Source organism: Furipterus horrens, unplaced genomic scaffold (assembly GCF_987537825.1).
Source record: "Furipterus horrens unplaced genomic scaffold, mFurHor1.1.pri manual_scaffold_9, whole genome shotgun sequence".
NCBI classification, from domain to species: Eukaryota; Metazoa; Chordata; class Mammalia; order Chiroptera; family Furipteridae; genus Furipterus; species Furipterus horrens.
The window spans coordinates 24,239,322-24,262,348 of NW_028327179.1; the positions used below are offsets into that span (position 1 = coordinate 24,239,322).

Below are 23,027 nucleotides of genomic sequence, written 5' to 3' on the forward strand. Positions count from 1 at the left end.
AATGCTTTGACAGCAGTTACCAAAAATTATGTGGGTTGTTCCGAAAGTTATATGGAATTGCACAGAAATCATAAATGTGCTTTTGGGTAACTTTCTCAACTACTGGAGGCCTGAGCAGCTGTTGGAAGCACCTTCTGGCACAACATATATTATCCATATACGTAATCCACAATTTCAAGTAATTGAAGAGATACATCCCTCACCTGTGCCTCCTCATGGGGGAAGAGAAGGTACCAGCATTAGCTAGCACTGTGAGGAGCTGGTCATCTAAATTATAGCAAAAGAAGCGTAATTGTGACATTTCAGCATGAGTTGGGTGAGCGAATCAGTAAAGGAACGGCGGCAAGCTGATAATCAATGAGGCTGGAGACTAAAATTATACTTGGTGAAGGATATTAAAATAGGGTCCAAAGGAAGGGAAGTTAACTGGCAATTTCTTTAACTAGAAATACGGGATCACAACATTGAAACAGTGCGCAGCTTAAAAGTGAATAAATAGGCACTGAAAGCAAGTGAGTCAGAAGCACGAGTTGGAAGGGGTTGAACTCAAAGGATCAGATCAGGCAATGCTGCTTAATACCATCACATGATCAACCCCGAGGCCCATATTTAATTAAAATAAGGAGCGGGGTGCAGTGGAGGCCAGAAGAGCACTGTTGTTCTTAGCTGATGGAGCCAGAGGAGTTAAAAGTTAAATCTTGATTGCTGGGTCTGTGAGAATCCATTCAGCATGGAATGTCTCTACTATTTCCTGGGATTTCTGCTCCTGGCTGCAAGGTTGCCACTTCATGCTTCGAGAATTGAGTAATTCCCCATTTCTGTGTTTAACCCATTCTCTGCTGAAGTGGTGGGTTGTCTGAAGCAATGTGTGAGCCAGAAGCTGGACTCCATGAAGCTCCTCAGGCAACTTCCACGCTCCCTAGTTTCTTCTTCTGGAAACTTGGGAATGTTGGAATTACAGCCAAGTGCCCCCAGCTCCATTCTTTGCTTCAGGCCCTTGGAAACTAATAACCGTGCAACCTCTCTCTTACGGAGCTTTTTTTTTTTTCCATCATAGTTGTGACCCACTCTTCTCCAGACAGTGGGAGGGTGGGGGTGTGAGGGGAACAGCCTCTGGCCTGAGAACAAAGGGACGCTACCCACTGCACTTGGTCTGGTTTCTATCCAATAGGGTAGCGAGCTCAGATAAAATGGGGCCCAAAATCTGGAGACTAGCTCTCTTACAATCCCAACCCAGAAGTTGTTGTTGCTCCTGCTGAGGTTCCTTCCTGGACCTGCATGAACTTGTGGCTGCTGCAGTGAGGTTACTGAGAAGAGCTGAAGCCCAGATCTCTCCTCTAGTTACGCACTCGAGGTTGGGGACTCGTTAACAAGGCTAATGACCAGATCTGGAAATCAGAATCTTCGGAGGCAGGGTCCTAGCACTCTTGCTTTAAAAGTGCCTCCTGTGATTGGCATGCAAAACCAGAATTTTGAGCCATTATGCTTATATACAGCCCCCTTGTCCAGTCCAGGGGGTTGGTGGTGATGGCGGCCCCCATCCTTCAGGCAGAGTTAGTTTTAGAGTGGAGTAGGAGAAAAGTAAATTATACATCGCGCAGGAGGGCCACTACACCTCGCTCCAGAAGGGTCGTGGCATTCACTGGGTGAAAAGTCCAGAAATCCTGATTCTGCCAGGCAACTTCCTGGGGGCTGGGGGTTGGGGGCGCCGAGAAGGGACCAGCATCTACCTCGTCCCCAGCAGGCGCAGCCCTGTGCTGGCTGCTTCCCTTCCATCACTCAGGGAATCCCCACAACACCATCGCGGAGCAGAGATGGTGCTCCCCCTATTTAACAGGTGAGAACCACCAGGGGCCTGGGGCCTGCTTTTCACCTGCTTCGCCTAGCTCCGAGAGAGAAGGATCTTGGATTCATGGGCTCGGGGCCTGTGCACACATCCTTCCACGCCTCCTCCTTGCGGGAGAGAAGCGTCCTGTAATTAAGTTGTCCTCGCAGAGTCGGCTCGGGCGGGACTGCTGGGTGGGGAGAGGAAGGGACAGGGAACCGCTGGTGGCGCCGGACAGCGGAACGCTCTGGCGCGTTTCCCCGGAGCGGGAGAGGCCCAGGCGGGGCTGGGGTGTGAGAAGGGGGAGCTGGGGGTCTCGGGAGCCCCCGCTGTGGGAGCAGGGTGGCAACACTTGGGAGGAAAGGGTAGGAAGCGGCCAGAGGAGTGGCCAGCTCTGCCCCAAGCAGCTGAGGCTGGAGGCTCGGGCAGTGCTGGTCCCAGGAGATGCCCCGGCGTCTCCCGCGGCTGGGGCCGGGAAAGGGCCGGTGTCTTTGAGTGGGGAGTCCAGGCGCACCGACTGCGGTGGGGGCGGGCTCCCGCACCCCGTGCGAGCCGCTGGCCTGTGCTGGCCTCGCATGGGGAGGCTGGCACCATGATGGGGAGGGAAAGGGGAGGAAGGCCGCTCCCAAGCGACTGCTAGCTACCCTCCCTGCTGTGGACAGACTTGGGTTCCCTGCCAGCGGCGGGGCAGGGCCACAAGTGACAGCGCCACTGAGCTTTCACTTCCTTTTGTGCAAAACTGGGTATGGGGTTCTTTTGATCAGCTAACAACAGGTGCTTGGAGTGGGAGACACAAAGTAGCAATTGTCTTACCTCAATGAGCCTCCAGGACAGGCTCTCCCTGGAGTCTGCTGTCGGGGAGGTGGAGGGACAGAGAACTGACAGGTTCTCTGCACCCAGTTCTGTCCTTCCTTCCAGCGACGCCCGTCTGCTCTGCTCCGTAGAACAGATGAGTCGGAGATTGAATCTCTCTGTCAGTTTGAGCAGAGTCCCAGCTTATTAGGCAATGTAACAAAGCCCTGCCGTTCCTGGCTTCACCTTGCCCTAAACTAGAGATTCTGGTCAGAAGAAATAAGCACAGGTGGGATTTAACAGTGTATCAAACACTAAGCGATTCCTTTCGGCTGTCCAATCAGCCTTGGTAGGAGGAAGGTGTGGATAAAGTAGGTAACAATCAGCCGGCAGCTATTGGGTTGGCAGAAAAGTCTATTTAGTTTCCTCCATTAAAAAAAAGACAAACAAAAAGTTTTTATTTTCACCAATAACTTTATTGATTTGGATATTGTGAGTATGTTGACTGTCTCCCGCTATTGGCTTCTAGTGGGTAGAGGCCAGGGGTGCTGCTAAACATCTTCTAATGCATAAGACAGCTCCACAGCAGAGTTATTTGCCAAAATGTCAGTAGTACAAGAAAGGTAAAAACACAACTGAAATTCAAAAAAAGATTTGTGCAGCGTATGGAGAAGGTGCTGTGACTGATCGAATGTGTTAGAAGTGGTTTGTGAAGTTTCGTCCTGGAGATTTCTCACTGGACGATGCTCCACAGTCAGGTAGACCAGTTGAAGTTCGTAGCGATCAAATCGAAACATTAATTGAGAATAATCAGCGTTTATACCATGTGGGAGAGAGCCAACATACTCAAAATATCTAAATCAATGAAGTTGTTGGTGAAAATGAAAAATGTGTTTTTTATTTTACAGAAGAAAGCATATGGACTTTTTGGCTGACCCAATACTACAAAGAGATCCCCCTGTACCCTTTACCCAGCTTCTCTCAATGGTAACATCTTACAAAACTATTGTACAACATCACAACCAGGATACTGACAGTGATACAGTCAAAATATGGGACAGTTCCATCCCCACAAGGATCTCTCATGCCCTCATGTAGCCAAACACACACCCCTTTCCAACCTCAGCCCCTGGCAACCACCAATCCACTTTCCATTTGTATAATCCAGTAGTCATTCTCTATATTGCGGTTCACTTATCGCAGCTTCACTGTATTGCGGGATTTTTTTAAATAATATATTTAATTCTTTATCGCGGATTTCTCACTATATCGCAGGATTTTGCGGTACTGTATACCTACGTTGTTAAAGTTACATAGATTTAAGAGTGTAGAATATGTTTAAGAACATAACTAGTGTTTAAAAAGTGTGGAAAAGGTTAATAAGGGAGTGGAAAAGGTTAATGAGGAACTGGGAACGGTTTTTAAGTGTGTGGGAAGGGTTTATAAAGCCTTAAAATACATATAAATACTAAAATAAATGTAAGGTTCCTACTTCGCAGATTTTCACCTATCACGGGGGCGTCTAGAATGTAATGCCTGCAGTAAGTGAGGGAATACTGTATTGTAACTTCAAGAATGTTACATTCCCACCAGCCATGTACGAGTGATCCAGTTTGTTCACAACGTCATCTACATTTGATGTGTCACTATTTTTCATTTTAGTCACTCTGATAGGTGTGCAGTGGTATCTCACTGTGCTTTTAATGTACATTTCCCTACTGGTTAGCAATATTGAACATCTTTTCATGTGTTCCTCTACTGTCTGTACCCTCTTCAGTGAAATGTCTACTCGGGTCTTTTTATTTGGATTGTTCAATTTTTAACATTGAGTTTTTAAAATTCTTTGTATATTTTAGATATTAGTTGTTCATCAGAAATGCAGTTTGCTAATATTTTCTCCCAGTTTGTAATTTGCCTTTTCATCCTTTTCATATGGTATTTCACAGAACAAGAGTTTTCATTTTAATGAGGTCTAATTTATCTTTTTTTTTTCTTCTTCTTCTATAGATTATGTTTTTGTTGTCAAGTGTAAGAATTCTCGCCTAGCCAGGAGCCTAAAGATCTCTCCTAGGCTTTTTACATTTTTGCAATGGCATTTGTTAAAAGAGCTAACCCTCCTCCATCAGATTGATTTTGCATCTTTGTGTGGGTCTATTTCTGGTTCTCAATTCTCTTCATGGACCTTTCTATTCCCTGTCACTCCATTTAATTTTGTATTTTTCTCTGACTTCTGACACTTAAAATCAGAAGAGAAATCCATTTTGGTTATGTTTCTGGAAACACTGACTTTCTCTCAGGAGGTGAGGAAAAGGAAGACTCTTTGGGGACAGTGAAGAAAACTTGTCCTAGGAATCAAAAGATGTGAATCTTCATATCTCCTCAATTAAAGATGATTCTGAGTTAATCATATCACTTTTCTAGGCCTGAATTTCTTCATCTCTAAAATGAAGGGACTTGAACTAAGTAATCTTAGTTCTCTCCATATTGAATATTCTACTGTTCTGTAACTTATTCAAGTGAATTTCCAGTTATAAACATTTATTGATAAGCATGCATTTCCTGCCCTCACTTAGTAGTACCATTTTCCAAATAGGAACAGTCTTACAGAATCACAGACATTTGTTTTTTTTTTGTCTCAGTTGAAGGCTCAGAAAAGACACATGGCCTGAGGTCTCCCAGCCTATTTAGTAGCAGAACCAAGACTAGAAACCAGATTCTGTGACTCCCAGTTCAATGTTCTTTTCTATTCCGTCTGCTTCCCTTATAAGGAGGAAACCACTGTCTTCTATTCCTCTGGGAAAGAGGAATAAAAGACAGAAGTTAATGGCATCCATTTATATGGCTTCTCTGACTACCTGGCAACTACCACACCTCATGTAAGACCTCTTCCAGGATTCAAGAGAAGACAGTGTTTCTGGCTCTAAGAGTTCGTGGTCATACCAAGACATAAGACCTTACGAATTGATGAGAGAACAGTTTATGATAGTGTATGACTAGGGGTTGACTGAGTACTATAGACAATTGACTGTAGAGCTTTTGACTGTGAGTAACAGAATTCTCAAATAGACTAAGACACAGTATCTCATTAAGTCTAGAGTAGGCAGTGCTAGAGCAAGAGCTCAATTTCATCAGCAAGAACTCGTTTCATCCTTCCATTCTGAAAGCCTGGATGTGTTGCTTCCTCAGACTTACACCCTCATGGCTGAATGGGGCTGTCATGGCTCCAGGCATCACACCATCACCCTACCATCTCCAAAAGCTATTCTGAGCAGAATTACCTAAGCACACCAAATAAAAAGGAGAGTTGATTTTTTTAAAAAAATCAACAATATGCTGTCTTCAAATATAATTATATATGTATGTCGTCGTCGGCAGCCGTCCGTCTCGAGAGACGATGGTGTAGCTTCTTAAGAGTCTATCTGCACCGCCGAGAATGGCTGTGCAGTCCGACTCGGGAGTGACACGGTATCTGTCTCCTCCCGTGTTGAATCGACATCTTGCGATGACGCTGGAGTGTCCTCTCCAGTGAAGCTGAAGCTACAGAGCCTGGGCAGGGTGATATGGAGGGTCTGCTGTTGCCCATGCAGCAGACCCCCCCTCTCTTCGCAGCTGAAGGGTCCAAGGGAAAGACGGAGTCAATACAGCTTGGCTTCAGGTGCGCCGCAGGAGTTGCCGGTGTTGACTACAACGTCAAACCGCCTTAGGGACTCCGGCTCCGGATTTTCTGTTGGGGTTTACTCCCTTAGCCTTTCCCCTGAAGAGGTATGCCGCAAGGCAGCGGAGGTTTTTTGGAGTCAGAGTTTTCCTTCTCTGATGTGCCCTGACTGGAAGATCGAACCAGCGACACTTAGCTCGCAGACCGACGCTCAATCCACTGAGCCAAACCAGCCAGGGTAATATATATGTGTGTGTATATATATATATATAAATTAAAAGTAAAAAGATGTGCCCATTAAACACTAAGCATTAATATCAAGGTATTCTCAGAGCAAGGAGTACTACCAGAAATAGAGGTCAATTCCTAAAGATAAAAAAATTAATTTATGAAAACAACTTAACAATCAGGGCTTCAAAGTATGTGAAGCAAAAACTGATGGAACTGAAAGAAGAAATTGGCAGAAAAACAATAGGAACATGGACGTCCCTAAAAGCACTACCTACCAGCCTGAGATAAATGACATGAAAAAAACACTTTACCCAACAATGCAGACTGTACAAGTGCATATAGAACATTTACCAAGACAGATTATATAGTGGCCATAAAAACATCAGGTTGTTCCACAGCAGGCTATCCAGTGTGCATCTCCTGGAATCCTGGAGGCGTTCCTGAGCCTGGCCTTCCTTTAGCCAAGTGGACAATTCAGAATGGGAAGAGTTGTAAAAACTGGTCTGAATATCATTGGCATCAGTGTTTTCCTCACGGCATCACATCAAATCAAAATATTCATAGGGATGTATTGAAAAACCAAATGAGAGCTAAGAAATATTGACTTTCAAATTTTTCTTTGATTCATCTAAAGTACGTGAAGAGATAGCATCTGAATACTTGTATTAAAGAGAGTTCCAGTGGACATTTTTTAAAAAACAAAAAATCCTTTAGCCCTGGCCAGTGTGTCTCAATTGGTTGGAGCATCATCTTGTACAACAAATGGTCACAGGTTGGATTCCTGGTCAGGGCACAGACCCAGGTTGTGGGTTCAATCCCCAGTTGGGGCATGTACGAGAAGACAACCGATCGATGTTTCTCTCTCACATTGATGTTTCTCTCCCTCCTTCTCACTCCCCTCCCCCTAAAAAACAATAAAAAAATGAAAATTGGTGACTATTAAAGAAAACACCCCTTTACTTGCTTGACATACTGGAAATATTATGTATGTTCTTTCCAACCTTATGAAATGGAAAGTGGCTTTAACCATCGTTAGGTAAGTACTAAATGAGGAATAGAGTAGACTAAATAATTTGTTTTTCCAAATATTGATATAGGATTTCATGATGTGCTGAGTAGTGAAAGAACCTCTGATGATATGAGGGAGCACAACCAATTAAATGGTTGGTCTTCAGATGAAATGATTGGAATGAACAACTCTATCCAGTGTGGAAAAGAGGAGACCCGAGGTGGAATAACTCCTGGAAAGGTAAGTCAAATGACTCAACCCAAACAACTGTAATTTCCTATTTAAGTTAGTCTCAGATTATAAATGGGAGAGCACATGGCTTATGTTTCTTCTGTGAATGACAGTGCTCTAGTTACCACGTGGGAGGGACCTAGATTTAGCAATCTTTTGTTTATCACAACATATCACTTTCTAAGCCACAGCCACACAGTTTAATCTCCTTAGAATTTGCAAGTTTGTAGTTTTTGGAAGATTTTGGAGAGTAAGCAGTTTTAGTCTCAAACCTATTTAACTAATGTGTGAATGGTTATCTTCAGAATATGTGTGATTTCAGAGCAGTCTTGACCATCTCTAAACTGTGGTTTGTTGGAGAGTATATTTCCATTCACATGAGTGAATGACTTCTTCAGTCATTGGTCTGGAGTTTAAATAATATAAATGACTAATACTTCTCTGCTCAATCAAATTGAGCAGGTTTAAGAAATTATTTTAAGTGAGCATTCTTTTTTTCTGTGTCTAGAAAATTCTTTAACTGGTCTGACTTCCTTATTTTAACTTATCTTCTAGAATGTCGTACTCTGATAGCAAAAGTTAGGAATCCAGAAAATAAATTAATTTACTGTGACGAGGCATAAGGATCCTCAGACTGGTCCTTATAAGTAAATTTAACTTTACATTACTCATCAGTGAAAGGAAAGAGATCACTGATCACTGAGCTCCACTTCTCTCTGTCCTAGGAGGTCCCGTGCATGTGACTCTAACCAGCGATTCCCCAGCACTGGTGGGCTCGAATATAACATTTGTGGTGAACCTGGTATTACCCAGGTGCCAAAAGGAAGATGACAATGGCAATATAGTCTATGAGAAGAATTGCAGAAATGGTAAGAAATGTTATTCACATCACAGGGACGCCCTAGTTCTCCAAACTACTGGAGATATTTCGGAAACATTGAGCCTTGTAGGTACGCTACTTCTCCACCTAATGCAAGATGCTGCTATCATCCCATGGCAGGATGACAGGGAGGGTACGTGTGTGATTCCACCCAGTCCCTTCATTGACATTAGCCAATGATACTTCAGCAAATGAATGGTCTTTGCTACTTGGAACCCTCTGCAAAAGCTACATTGTCACCCTCATTTTTTTCTTAGTGTCCAGGTGATTAGACAGAGAATACCTTGTTAATTCTCAGATTTTGGTTTATTACTTGGAATTCTTTCAGCCACTCAAAGAATAGCCAGTTTGACAGATGTTTGCTGATCAGAGTAATTTCTTCTCACAAATATTTCTTAAGCAAGTGCTGTGTTGCTAGCACAAATTCTAATATATATATATGTATATATATTTTTTGTTTTGTTTTGCTCATAATTAAAGCAAATAAACTCTTTGTTAAACAGTGCAAATAAACACAAATACATCAAGGGAAATTATCTTGTTAGAACTGTACATTTCAAAAATTCTAAGCTAATTATTGAGATTCTTCAATCAGTGACAAGGCTATCAAATGTACTTACGATCTGATTCTATTATTTAGAACTGCTATTAAATTGTCAATATGTTCATTCCTTATATACTTATCATATTCCTATGAGGAAAACATTAGATTCTGTACAGAAAGGATTTGATAGTTAAACACTGGTGTATTTAATATTTTTTAGCATTTTTCTTTTTTCCTAAAAAAAAAAAAAGATGATTATTATTAATGTTTCAAATGACAATCTAACCATTTTTTGTATGAAAGAATTCTTATGACTTATGAAAAAGTTAATAAACTATCACCACTAATATGTCTAGGGATCTTTGAAGAAATGACTAATTCCAGGAATAGGGAAGGAAAAGTACCAGGTGAGCCTAGGATATTTGAGCATGGGAATATGTCACAAGGACACAGAAGTCAGCTTGAAGGGGCTCCCACTGGCCCTGTTTGGGTCAATTTAAGAATAAAAAATACTAATGGTTGTACTAGATAGATAAGTAAAAAGCTTCTCCATAAATGTCAGTGACATAAAATGCCAAGAGGGTAAGGAATTGTTCTAGATGAGACAATATTGATCATGACTTGTTTAAAATAAAAAAATGTAATATATACAGAAAAGTAGAGCACCCAAATGCCTTCTATGTAGATTCAACAATTTAAACCTTCTACCATATTTGCTCTCTTTCTCCCTCTCCTCCTCCATCTCTTCCTTCCTTCTTTCTTCCCTTCCTTTCTTTCTGAAACAAAACAGCTAAATGTAGTATGTGACCCTTGATTACTGTGGTAGGGGTGGTAATGCATTGTGTTTATGTAGAAGAATACCCTTATTCTAAGGAGATATGTGCTAAAGTCTCTAGGAGCGGGGAGTCATGATGTCTAATGAACCAGGAAAAAAGCAACAGATAGAGTGTATCCAAATAAAAAGATAAAGCAACGCTCAGTTGGGTTTGAATACAGAGGTGATTTGGAGACCAGTATGAAGATAAAATATATTAAGTGGTATCTTTAGATTGAACTTTCCTGAATAATTGCTTTACATAATACTTACTGAAATTGAACATATATGTAGGAAAAAAATACACAGGTCACAAATGCACCATTGGATGGATTCTGAACATTAGGGTTGTAGTTGTTCACCTATATTTACATGAGTTATGAAAAAAATATTTAAAGGTGTCTAGTTCAATGATCAGCATTGAGCATTCTGATCCAGATGACAATCATGGCTTTCTCTTTCTCTGTTTAGGCACAGGTGCATCTCCTGACTCATATGTTTACAACTGGACAGAGTGTACTGAGGACAGTGACTGGGGAAATGGCACCAATGAAAGCTATGACGTATTCCCTGACGGAAGGCCATTCCCCCACCACCACCACCACCATCACAGATGGAGGAGATGGAATTTCATCTATGTCTTTCACACCCATGGTTGGACTTTTACAAATGCTCTTAGCTTTTTCTTTACCTTTCTTTAAAATTTAATTTTGTCCTCTTTTCTTATTCTATAATCAAGAATTAATAACATCGAGAGTTTAATAATAGTTAATCTGTTAACTTTCTTTAGCTGAGATAAAGGGTGAGAGATTTTTTTAAATGTATAATGGTTAGTCTTGCCAAATCTCTGGGACACCAAAGAATTAAAGGGAAGTAAAAAACTGATTCAGCTTTCTTTTTTAAGACAAAACTACGTTTCTTCTGCCTAACAGTAATCTTAAAAATACTAATAAAAATACCAATATTTATTTATTTGAATAGTGCACAGGTAGGCATTTGTTGATGTATTCTGTAATTTTTTATATTGTCAAATGAATTTTTAAGAATTAAAGACACTTATGTTTTATTTTTGGAAAATGCAGAAAAGTACAAATGAAAAACAAGCCATTCATAATTAACACCAGAGGTTATCACTCTTAATATAACGGTGTTTTCATTATTAGTATTTCTTGATTAGGACTATAATGTATACACATTTTTCTTAATATGAGTATTTGACTATATTATTAAAATTCTTTTTATATGTATTATAATGACTGCATAATATTCCATTGTGTAGAAATAACACGATCTAACCTCTGCTCTTCTTTTATACATAGCCTACCCTTTTTTTCTTTTTTTTAACCACAAATGGTATTCACTTTGCTATATTACTGGCAATGTGATTATCTTTAGATGTAAATTTAGATTATTACCAGCAAAGGTGCTAAGTCCTTTTTAAAAATGTCAACAGGTGCCACCTGGCTCTGAGGATTTGAAAATTGCTACCAGTAATGCAGCCTCCAAGTTTCTAAATATTTTGTCTTTTTCGTAAATTAGAGAAGGTTTCTCTTTCTTCAGCTAATTTACAAATCAAAACAAAATACTAGAAATACATGCTGATGGTCCAAAATTCAAAATACATGTCAAATACTATGCCCATCTACTTAAATCAGTTGATTTAAAGCTGACTTTTTTCAGTGCCTGCATGGCCCCTGTCTGTCACCTCACCACATGTCATTATTTATTTCTTTGACCTGACATGGAGCATTGGAGTCACTTATGCTCACTAGCACTCCAGACTCTTTGTAGCTTCGTTAACATCCAATAACTTAACTGGTTTAGAAGTCTATTTTTCAAATCAGCTTTCAGCCAGAAATTGCTGTTTTTCTAATATGACTATTCAGAATTTCCGTCTCCTGATGAAGTCTCAGAGTTAGCTGATGTTGTCCCCCAACTAGGCATTGCCTCTGAGGTCTAGCTCTCAGAACCAGAAATAACATTTTTCTCACGTGCAACTAACCCCCTCGGAAACATCTCTTCCCCCCTACAACCTCCACGAGAACGGCCTCTGCGTGTCAAAGTAAAGGGGGAATACCTGTTGTTCCAATGGCACATCTATACCACGTGCCTCACTCAATAGGATTAGAAAAATCCTTGAGCCCTGAGTCAGAGGAATTACTTTTACTACTAGACAGTGGCAGCTAGATAGATTGAGTTTAGGGCTGGAGAAAGAACAGGAATGATTCAGGGGTGTCCTAGAACGTGTGTAGGGACCCACCCCATTCCTTTCCATACACAGCATACTTTCATCATGTACGGCACGTTTATATGCAAATACTATTAGGAAGTGGAGGATTCTAGTCCCCTTTTTAAAAGCTGCTTAATAATATAGCTGAAATAGTAATATTATTACAAAAATCAGGTAGATTCTTGGATAAATTTTTTAAAACTCCATCACACACCTCACCATTACAGTAAATGTGTTTTCTGTAGAAAACACACATATTTCAAGTGCCAAACCACTGATTTATAAAAAGTATTTATTTGTGAACGAACGACTGTATTATCCCATTCAACAGCTCTGTTTATTTTAACCAGGCAATTACATTTCCTTAACCATGGGTTTGTTTTTTAAGGTTTTACATAACAATGAGCACCATCTTTCTTTCTGAAGCAGCCAGCACCACGTTCCCATCCTGCCTTTTCCCTCCTCAGAGCGGTCTCTGAATGGCAGTGGCTAGGCGTTAGGAAACAACTTCCTGTAATGATCATGTGATGTAACCGATACCTAAATATTCCAACCTCTCACAGGTCAGTATTTCCAGAAATTGGGACGGTGTTCGGCACGTGTTTCTATAAACACAGCCAACCTGACGCTTGGCCCTCAAGTCATGGAAGTAATTGTCTATAGAAGAGACCGACGGACGAATGTTCCCATCGTGAAAGCGAAAGATGTGTACGTGGTAACAGGTGAGAGGTGTGAACTCGAAAGTACCTGGGAAAGAGGCACTCAGTTCTGACAATAGTATTGGGTTAAGAAAGAATTCAAGCCAAGTGTTTTGGGTTAGGTTACAATTCATCTGGACTCCTTCTCAAACTTACATTTAATGATACATTCCCTCTGTTTTTCAGATTAGCTTGGGAAAACTCTAGAAAGCTTGCACAGGGAAAGGAAAAATGAGGCTGAATTATCCCTGTTTTAAATTTTTAACCTAAAAGAATTATTAAAGTCATCCACTTAAAAACATAGTCTTTTTTTTTTTATCTTTTAGATCATATTCCTATAAATGTGACTATGTCCCAGAAGAACGATCGAAATTTATCTGATGAAACCTTCCTCAGGGACATCCCCGTTATGTTCAATGTCCTTATTCATGATCCCAGCCACTTCCTGAATGAGTCTGCCATTAGCTGCATGTGGAACTTCGGCGATAATACTGGTCTGTTTGTTTCCAAGAATCACACTTTGAATCACACATATGTTCTCAATGGAACCTTCAACTTTAACCTCACTGTGCAAGCTGTGGTGCCTGGACCTTGTCCTTCACCTTCACCCAGAACTCCAAAACCCAGTCCTTCTCCGTGTAAATGTTTTAAGTGTTTTCTGGGTGATCTTGGTGGGGCGGGGAGGTCCTTAACCTAAATTCATGTAGGTTAGAGTATAAGATCCCTAGTTAAAAGGATTGCATACAGACTGCAAAAATCTGTTGATTTTTAAAAGCCGCTATCTTACTATTTTGAGATAGGTAGAATATAGAAGAAAGGCAAACATGCTTCGAGTCATTCTGCAAGTAAACTTTAGTGATTTATATATAGCTCTTTCACCTTCCCAATTTTTACTGACTTGGTTCTGTGTACAGATGCTTCCCCTTCTAGTTCATCACATTTCTGTCCATCTCCCATTTTTTTGTCACTGTGAGAAGACACACCGGTCCTTTGTGAACATTCAGGCCATCCCACTTTCCTTTGTTCCCAACCCCCCACTTTTCCCCCCACTTCCATTCTCCTCCCTTCCAAGCCCACATCTACCTAGCGTCCAATGAATACACAGCCGCACTGAAAAGCACTTTCTAAATGACCCCAAAAAGAATGTATATTGAGAATATTTCTTGGCTAGCAAGCTGAAAAGACTCCAGACATTAAAATTGTTCTGAATATAGGGCTTAATTAATTAAATCCCACCCTCTACTAAAATTATATGAGGACATTCAAGAAGTTCTTAAGAGTCTACCTTGGAAAACCCTGATGTCTCCACCCTTCCCCACACCGACATTAGTATCGACATCTTAGCACTCCAGAATCTAGGGGGATTGCAATAGGCTGACATCCTCACATTGGACGCAAGAGGGCGCCATCAACAAGCCCAGAGAGAACGCGCCATCATAATGGCCAAACTTGTCATTGTTTTAACCAAAAAATTGTTAATTTTAAATAATAAATTGTCATGACAGTGTTATTAATAGAATTAGACCTTATTAAACCAAAAATATGTAATTCAAGACACTATACTTACTGGTTTTTATTAATTATTCTTTGAAATATTTTACTTTACAAAATTAACGCATACTCCTTGGTAGAAATTCAAATATAGAAATCTACAATGAAAGTGAAAGTTCCTATTCACACGCTCCTTAAATCGGGTTAATAGTTCAGACTATTTATTTCCAGTCCATTTTCTATGCATTTACAAATGTATTTTAAAAATACACATGAAGTTTATTGTTTGGGTTGTTACGTAAATGGATTCATGCCATATATATATAATTTTCTCTTTTAATGTAACAAAAATCATAGACATCTTATTTTTATCAGTGCATGTAAATATAACTCACTAGCTACATAGTATTTTACAGCATGTATAAACTACAATTTATTTAACCATTCTCATATTGATAAATTATTTATTAGGTAAATCCTAATTCCAGTTGCAAATATAGCTGCACTGAACAACTCTAAACATATAGCTTTGTTATGCTATTTCTGTAGGAAAATCAGTTTCTTTATCTACTAGTATTGATCTCAAACAGCTAAAAACAAGGGACCTCAAATTTGAGCCCAGAATACCTGCCTCCAACATTAAAATTTGGCTTTATCTTTTATGGTTTGCTTTATTTCATCATGATGGTTGTAGCACACATTTTAATATGGCTTCTACCTTTCACTTGCTTTCTGTGTTTAAACAAGATATGGGACAGTGTTGACTTCCATGATTTAACAATAATACTGCCTTACGGCTCTCACATCTCTATGAATCGCTACACATTTAGTTCAAATTTCTACAGCATTTCAAGGTGTAGGATTCTTGATGTTTTTCTGAAGAGCAGGTAGACAGGTGTTTAGATTTCTGGTTCTATCATGTACATCTTTAACATTCTCAGCAACTAAACTGTCATTGGAACTCTGCAGCACCCACTGGTGACAGCCGCCTGGAGTGGGAGGAGACTCTGGGTGAGCACTGCCAGGTTAATAGAGACGGCTACTTCACAGACAGGCTCACAATCGTAGGTAAGCTGAGCAGGGGGAGTATGTCCGAGTCTGCCTCGGGCCACCCCTCACTGCATTGACCCTGGAGGGTGGGGTTGGGGAGCAGGGGCACCCGCTCTCTGTCCGAGGTGATACCGCATGCACATGAGCAAAGACTCCACTAGTTTCTAGATTCCTACCTGCCTACCACAGCCTCCCTACCCACATTCTAGGGGAAATGAGGCCCACATACTGATGAGCCTACCCAGGGTCTGGATCTCCGACCCTGCACATCCCAGAAAGCAGAATGAACGAGCCTTGAAAGGAGGCCAGTAACAAGTTCCCCCGACTTTGCTTTCTCCCTCTCGCTGATTTCACAAAGTCAGGCTTCTGGTATGTACGAAACCATGAGCGGGGCTACCGCACACAGCTGTGCGGTTTAGGCACAGCCCACAGGGGCCCAACAGAGACGACAGGTGGGGTCTGCAGCCCAGGCTGTGCGTCCCGGCGCTAAAACCCATGCTGCGCACCCTGGGGCTGAGCCACCTCGCCCCCACGGAGAGAAGCTGGCTACAGCCTGCACCTGGGGTTGCAATCCCCCTCCCAGGGGCACCTTTTTCCTGTAATACATGCCCAGAGGGGTTGCTGCTTTCTAACATACACAAGCTCTAGAAATAAAGACCTAGGTTGGACTGAGACAGTCCAGCCGACTTTGAAAATTCTGCGTGGACATGTGTGAAAAGCGATGGAGTAGATTCTGGATTGGGTGTGGCTGGTGTGACAAGAAGGCTATCTTGTTGTGGCCAGGACTTTAGGTTTGCGAAAGAGTCATTTTATTTGGATTGGTTTCCATTGTATTTTTATGTGTTTTTCCCTGGGGGGAGGTGGGGGAGGTTGTTGTGTTAGAGGGAATTCTGTAGGTCAATATCATCGAGATGACAGAAGTTGTGATGCCCGCGCCACAGCCTGACGACTCCTTGATGGATTTCATCGTGACCTGCCAAGGGATGTGAGTATATCACCTCAGCCAGAGGAACGGGTCTAGTGAGGACCTCAGGCCTGAGCAGAGGCCTTGACTCCAGTGTCCCCTTCAAAGCTGATTTAAAGTCCTAGTGGGTCAGGAAGCCAGAACAAGGAAGGACCCTCCAAGGCACTCTCAAGGATGCCTCTGTTTTGCTAGCGTTGAGCAATGCTCGTTACCTTTAACTACCGATGTAGTTGAATAGTAATTATTGATCACTCCCTATGTTCTCGACATTGTCATCTGTCCTGTTGCAGCCTCACACAACCCTACGAGTCTCCTGATTTTACAGATGGGGCCACGGTGATGATGGAACTTGTTCCCTTAGACAGTGGGCACCTGGCACAGCACAGTTCACAGACCAAGGTCTGGCTCAGAACCCTGCTCTTCAGCTCCCTGAGGCCCCCCCAGAGTGGCAAGAGGCCTGTATGTCCTGGCGTTAATTAACAGCAATGCCTGACAGTCCTGTCTCTTTTTATAATTTACAAGCTCTTCTAATGCATTATATATTTTGGCTTCCCATGGTTTGGTTATAACTGTATATAATAGACCAAGTATATATTAATTAATATATGTACTACATAGAGTCATTAAATATGGTAATGATTAACTGATTCCCATATATGTAAATCAAGTAATTAAAATGTATGTGTACATGAATGTATACAGTAATCAAAAGCATGGATGGTATAAAAATGGTAGCTGAGAAGATCTCCAGCTTGGGCAGGGGGGTGGAATGGGGATGAACAGAAACTAGAGAAAAACCTGACTAAGGGCGTGAAGCTGTTGCAGAGGCCAGGGTGCGCCTCCATCTTGCCCCATGCCCTGTCAGACCCAGCATCAGAGCTCAGGTTCTCCCTCCAGGAAGTCTGCTCATCAGTGACACAGTGACTGAGAAAGTCATGCATGGCCAGGTGGCCTAGTGGTTACAAGGGCGGTTGTCAAACATCTCTTGTTCAAGTCCCAGCTCCACCTCTAACTGCTGTGTGACCTTGGGCCAATTATTTTCCCTCCCTGAGTGCTTTGTCCCCTGCTATACTTGGATAATATACCGTTCCCGTAAAGTCACTGAGAGGAATAGACAAGAACATGTCATGTATCTAAAACTCAGTGCCTCATGCAGAGTAAATACCACATGATCAGCTCTCATTGCTGCTGCTGTATATTTCTCTGTAGGAACCCAGACTGGGCCAGCTCTGGGATTTAGTGATAATATGTTTGCCTAACACCTATGCTGTCTGCATCTTTGGGCATTTTAGGGAGCCAGAGGTAGAGGGAATGACTTGGCTTTCACATCATTTCCAAGAGCCCCTTGCCTTGGGGGACATAATTTCTTCCTGCTCCACCCCAAGGCCTCACCTTCCTGAGGATACAGAGGAAATGGTAGCTCACTCCCAGGCTTGTGTGAGGATAAATTGCACGTAACAATTCGATGTCACAGAGTTTGAGTAAAAGTAAGGTGGAGTTCAATTTTTCAGTAATATAATGATTTTTCCCTTTAAAACTATTATGTTGCTATTTCTCCCTCTCTTATGCCCTCAGCATTCCCACAGAGGTCTGCACCATTGTGGCTGACCCCACCTGCCAGGTCGCCCAGAACACAGTCTGTAGCCCCGTGGAGGTGGGCGACACCTGCTTGCTGACCATGAGATGAGCCTTCAACGGGTCTGGGACATACTGTATGAACCTCACTTTGGGCGACGATGCCAGTCTGGCCCTCACGAGCACCCTCGTCTCTGTCCCAGGCAGAAGTGAGTTTAGTTTCATGCTTGTATGAGCATTTAACCCTGCAGATAAGGGGTGTCGTGGTTCATACTGAAGCTACTCAGAGCTTTGTTGTCAACGTTTTATTTTATTTCAGCACAAAATTCATCGAGATATTGTTAAAGTGGATTTGGTGACTGGCATTAAAATCCAATAGCAAATCTATTTAGGGAAGGGCTGTGAGAGAGAGAGGAAGACTGAGTGGAATAATGGCCAAAGAAAAGCCTTCTGATGAAAAAAACTCAGCTGTGATCATAGAGCAGTGATAACATAACGTGATCATTGCACATTCGAACAGGTTTGCATTTCAAAGGGGAGGTGTAAACCAACCTCAAAAAATAATGTTGTTATTAGAACCCACCTGGGCAAAGATTCAAAGCCAAGGAGAAATGAGAAACCAAGGGGACTCCTCGCTCCCTTCTAACTTGCCGCATGTCCTCTCCCTTCCCTAATTCAACTGAGCATCATGCAGAGACCGTAACAAACCAACTTACGTCTTCCTCAGATGTTCACCTGAAAAGCTCGTCTTGACCCTCCTAATGCTTAGAGAGGTAAAATGTTTTCAAAATGGTCTAAAGAATTTCATTGACAACTTTTCGTTTACTACTGGCTTTCAATGTCCCCAAGCCTCAAAATGAGGTCTCTACCTGGTGACCCTAACTGACTTTCATTTATAACCAATTTTGTTGTAAGTTACTGCTTTACCTCTTAGAAGGAGTGCAACGTGGTGGAAGGGAGAGATTACACTGTACACACATGACAGCACCTAGTTTGCCCCTTAATGTGAGTGTTGTCAGGTGCCACCTGATGACTAACTCACACATAACTCCTCTGGATCTGGAGCCCATCTCCAAGGGAAATGTCGTTAATGGAGAAGGCAGCTTTAACCTCACTGAAAGAAAAACTTTAGTGACCGTAGATATAATTATTTGTCTGAGGGCTGACTGTTGGTTAAGATCCTAGGTGTGGATTTAAAAGCAAGAATTCAAAGGAAGGAATTGCCCTTCCTGAGGGCAGGTGCACTGGGACCTGGGTTGAAGAGCCGGCAAGGACAGGGCGGAAAAAGGCAGGGAGTGCCTCCACGCTGGCACCTCCACGCTGGCACCTCCAGGAGCTGCTGCCTTTGGTCCTCTGGTGCTGCGACAGCTTTTTTAGAATTGCCTTTAGACTCATAACCTAGTCTAGGAAGCCTTCTCGGTGCTGCAAACCACTGCTCTCTTATTTGGGTTAGGGGTTTAGATATTTGTTTAATTCTTCTTATAGTGAGTGATAACTGTAGGGGTGATGTGAGCCATTTTCAAAACCCAAATAAAGGAAGTTCAGAAAGAGAGTTTCATTTTTTTTCTTTTATTTTTTAAAAGATTTTATTTATTTTATTTTTTAGAGAGAGGGGAAGGGAAGGAGAAAGAGAGGGAGAGAAACATCGATGTGAGAAAGAAACATCGATCGGGCCCTGGCCTGCAATTTAGGCATGTGCCCTGACTTGAAATCCAACAGGCAACCTTTCGCTTCATGGCACGATGCCCAACCAACTGAGCCACACTGGTCAGGGCCAGAAAGAGAGCTTTTAATCCAGTGGAACTGTAACTTGATGGCTTAGGTATCAAAGTCAGAATTTCAGAAATAGATCATCGCTCCCAGGCAAATCCATAGACTTTCAGCTGAAGTAACTTTCAGTCCTTGATTCAATGAACATTCGAAGCAGCTGCAATTTTTTCAGCAAATATTCCTTGAGCTTCTACTCGGTGCCCAGCACAGCTCCAGGCACAAAATACACAGTTCTAGATAGAGTGGGGGACAAGATGAAGAACACCCCTGCTTTTCTGAGCAGAAACAGACAACAAACAAGTAAGACAGCACTGTGAAGCAACTAAAACAAGGTCAGGACATGGAGAGTGACTTGCATGGGAGAGAGGCGACAAACATTGGCTTTGGAGACTGAGAGCTCAGGAGAAGTCCTGCTGACCCAGGAGCACCAGCTTGGCGATGGGCCTCCCCTGAACTGAGACCTGAATTTTAATTATGAGCAGCCTGTTTAGATCCCTGTAGGCCACCAGTAGGCTTGGGTTTTATTCTGTGCGTAAGGGGAACCGCTGGTGGGTTTGAAGCATGATCTTAATTGATGCTTTTAGAAGATCTTGCTGACTGCTGAGTGCAGCAAGGATTGTTGGAGATAAACTTGGAAGCAGGCAGACATTTAGGAGGTCTTCTCAGGGGAGGGGGCTGGTGGCTGGGACTGAGATGGTGGCAGAGGAGATGGAGGAAAAGTGGATAAAAGTGCAGTTATACTTCGGCAGTAGAGACAAGACGAGTTGATTTGCTGGGTTCCAGGAGTAAAGAGAAGACCTAATTCTCGCTTGGTGGCTATCACAATTTAGTAGGAGAGAAATATGTGTAAGGAAGTAATTACAACATAACATGATCAAGGCAGAGGAAGGGAGCGAGCAGTGACAAAGGAAGGGGTGAGCGCTGCCTCGTGAACGTATGGAGGATGTCCCAAAGGGGTGGACACAGGATAAGCTGGGGAGGGACATTGCCAGCAGAGGGCGTGGAGATATGAAAGAGTGTGGGGAGGATGGGTAACTCCCAGGATTTTTAGCACAGTTGGAAGGTAGGTTGGGGGAGATGAGGCCAGAGGAGTGGGCAGGAGGATCATGGAGCCCTTCATCCTGTGGGCACTGCTGGGTCAGCTGAGACCTGAGCAGGTGTCTTCAGGACGTGACATCTCTCTCCTGAGCCCTTAACACAGTGTTCCAGACATGCCAACTCATTCTCTAAATGGAAGATAAACTGACCCAAAGACTATGTATTATTTAATGGGAGAGATTACCGAAAGCCCAGAGGGAGCCATGTATCTTCCGATAGCTCCCTTCATCATTTACTTAATTACATTACAGGCAGCATGTCCTCTGGGTGGAAGATGTCTCTCATACGGTCTTTCTTCTGTTTTAAGACCCAGGCTACTCTTCAAGAATGGTAAATGGTGCCCTGGTCTCCCTTGGCTGCTTGGCCATAATTGTCACTGTGATTGTCCTTCTGGTGTACAAGTAAGTTGCTGGTTCTAACACTTTAACTCACTCTAGTATATTGTTGAAAATAAGTAGCAATGTGCCGCACAAATGGGCCATTTTCCCTTTTTGGCTTTTAATCATTTTGTGTGTGAGTGGAGAATCTTCCGCTGAATGATGAACACCAAACTAGCCTGTTGATTTTGCTGTGGGTTTTTTTTTAATCCTAAAAATTGCTACCAGATGTCAGCAACTTAACAAAATTGTGTCAGCTTAATATTTAACATGTAATTTCAGATTATAGTAAACGGGCATATTTCTTGTATGAAGAAGAGAAAATAAATACATTTCCATAAGACTTCAGTGTCTGAAAAGCCAAAGATTAGGTTAAATGGAATTAACCATTTTGCACTGGGCATGTAAAAGGTTGTGGAAGGTAATATATTCCATCTGGAGATCTTTCTAAAAATCTTTCCAACACATTGTTTTCAGAAAACACAAGGAATACAAACCAATAGAAAACAGTACTGGGATCAAAGACAAAGGCCTGAATATTTTCCTCGAGCAAGCAAAGGTCAAGTTCTTTCCTGGAAGCCAGGAAAAAGATCCACTGCTCAAGAACCAACCAGGAATTCTTTAACTCTTCAGGCTTATTTCTGACCAGCAACTCACTTTTCAGTGCCATATGTGTGAGCTGTGCTAGAGTAGATGGCTATTAACTTTTCCCCCTAATGATTACTGTAAAATATGTATTGTGGTTTAGGGAAGTTCAATTTTTTTATAGGTTAAGTGACATTTTAGAGAAATGGAGAGGAATTATACTGTACATAGCCTCAGCTACATTATATAACTGATAAAATTAGTCAGCAGTGCTTTCTTTCATTATGGTCTATGTTTCACTTACAATGTCTTAACGTAATTAGTAGGATAGACATAAGAGGGGGAGAAGAGTAGGGGGAGAAGGTATTATTCATTAGAATGTGACCTAGGTAGCCTAGAAGGAGAGGCTGGCTTTCCATAATAACACCTGCATAAAACCAATGTCCTGTATTCCTGTCCTTAAAATCATGTTCCAAGCTAACCAAATCCTATTTCAATGAACATGCATGAGCTCCCAACAGAACAATAACAGGCCAAGCCTTCACTATGATGCGTGACCGTGCCCCGCTCGCCTCCCGCTGCGCAGAAACTTTCCTGCTGCCTGGGAGTGGGGCGAGCCGGACCGCTAGGCGCGGGGCGGGGCGCGGGATCGGGGGCGGGGCGCGTGGGACTGGGGCGGGGCTCGGGGCGGGGCGGGGCGGTGCTCGGGGCGTGGTGGAGCGGCGCGGCGCGGGGCGGAGCGGGGCGCGGTCAGGCCCGCAGCGGAGAAGGCGGCGGCCATTGGCTGGGGCGCCATCCGGGGCCTGCGCGGCGCCGCTCGCTCGCTCATCCGCCCGCCCTGAAGGCAGCAGCATGGCGGAGGTGAGCGGGGCCGGCGGGAGGTGGACGAGCGGCCCGGCGTCCCCTCCGGCCCGGGTGTCCCGTGCCTCCCGCGTCTCCGGCGGCGGCCATTGGCTGGGGCGCCATCCGGGGCCTGCTCGGCGCCGCTCGCTCGCCCGCCCGCCCTGAAGGCAGCAACATGTGGAAGGTGAGCGGGGCGGGCGGGAGGTGGCCGAGCGGCCCGGCGTCCCCTCCGGCCTGGTCGTCCTGGGCGTCCTGGGCCTTCCGCGTCTCCGGCTGCGGCAGCGGGCGCGCGCGGGCCCCCGGCGGGACCAGGCCGCAGCGGGCGGGTGCGAGCCCCGGGCCGGGGACGGCACCGAGTCGGGGCC

The 23,027-nt window shown here is 43.2% G+C and overlaps 1 protein-coding gene across 1 annotated transcript; it reads left to right on the forward strand.

Moving 5' to 3' along the window:
• Nucleotides 1-636: 636 nt before the first annotated feature.
• LOC150001427 (transmembrane glycoprotein NMB-like) lies at nucleotides 637-22,358 on the forward strand. The gene is given in 12 exon segments (XM_090287826.1): nucleotides 637-800; nucleotides 7,601-7,678; nucleotides 7,681-7,752; nucleotides 8,469-8,612; nucleotides 10,453-10,635; nucleotides 12,775-12,933; nucleotides 13,236-13,547; nucleotides 15,370-15,468; nucleotides 16,333-16,435; nucleotides 17,990-18,198; nucleotides 21,165-21,258; nucleotides 21,712-22,358. Coding segments are annotated over 12 exon segments (1,671 nt in total). The 5' UTR covers nucleotides 637-730; the 3' UTR covers nucleotides 21,860-22,358.
• The last annotated feature ends 669 nt before the right edge of the window (nucleotides 22,359-23,027 follow it).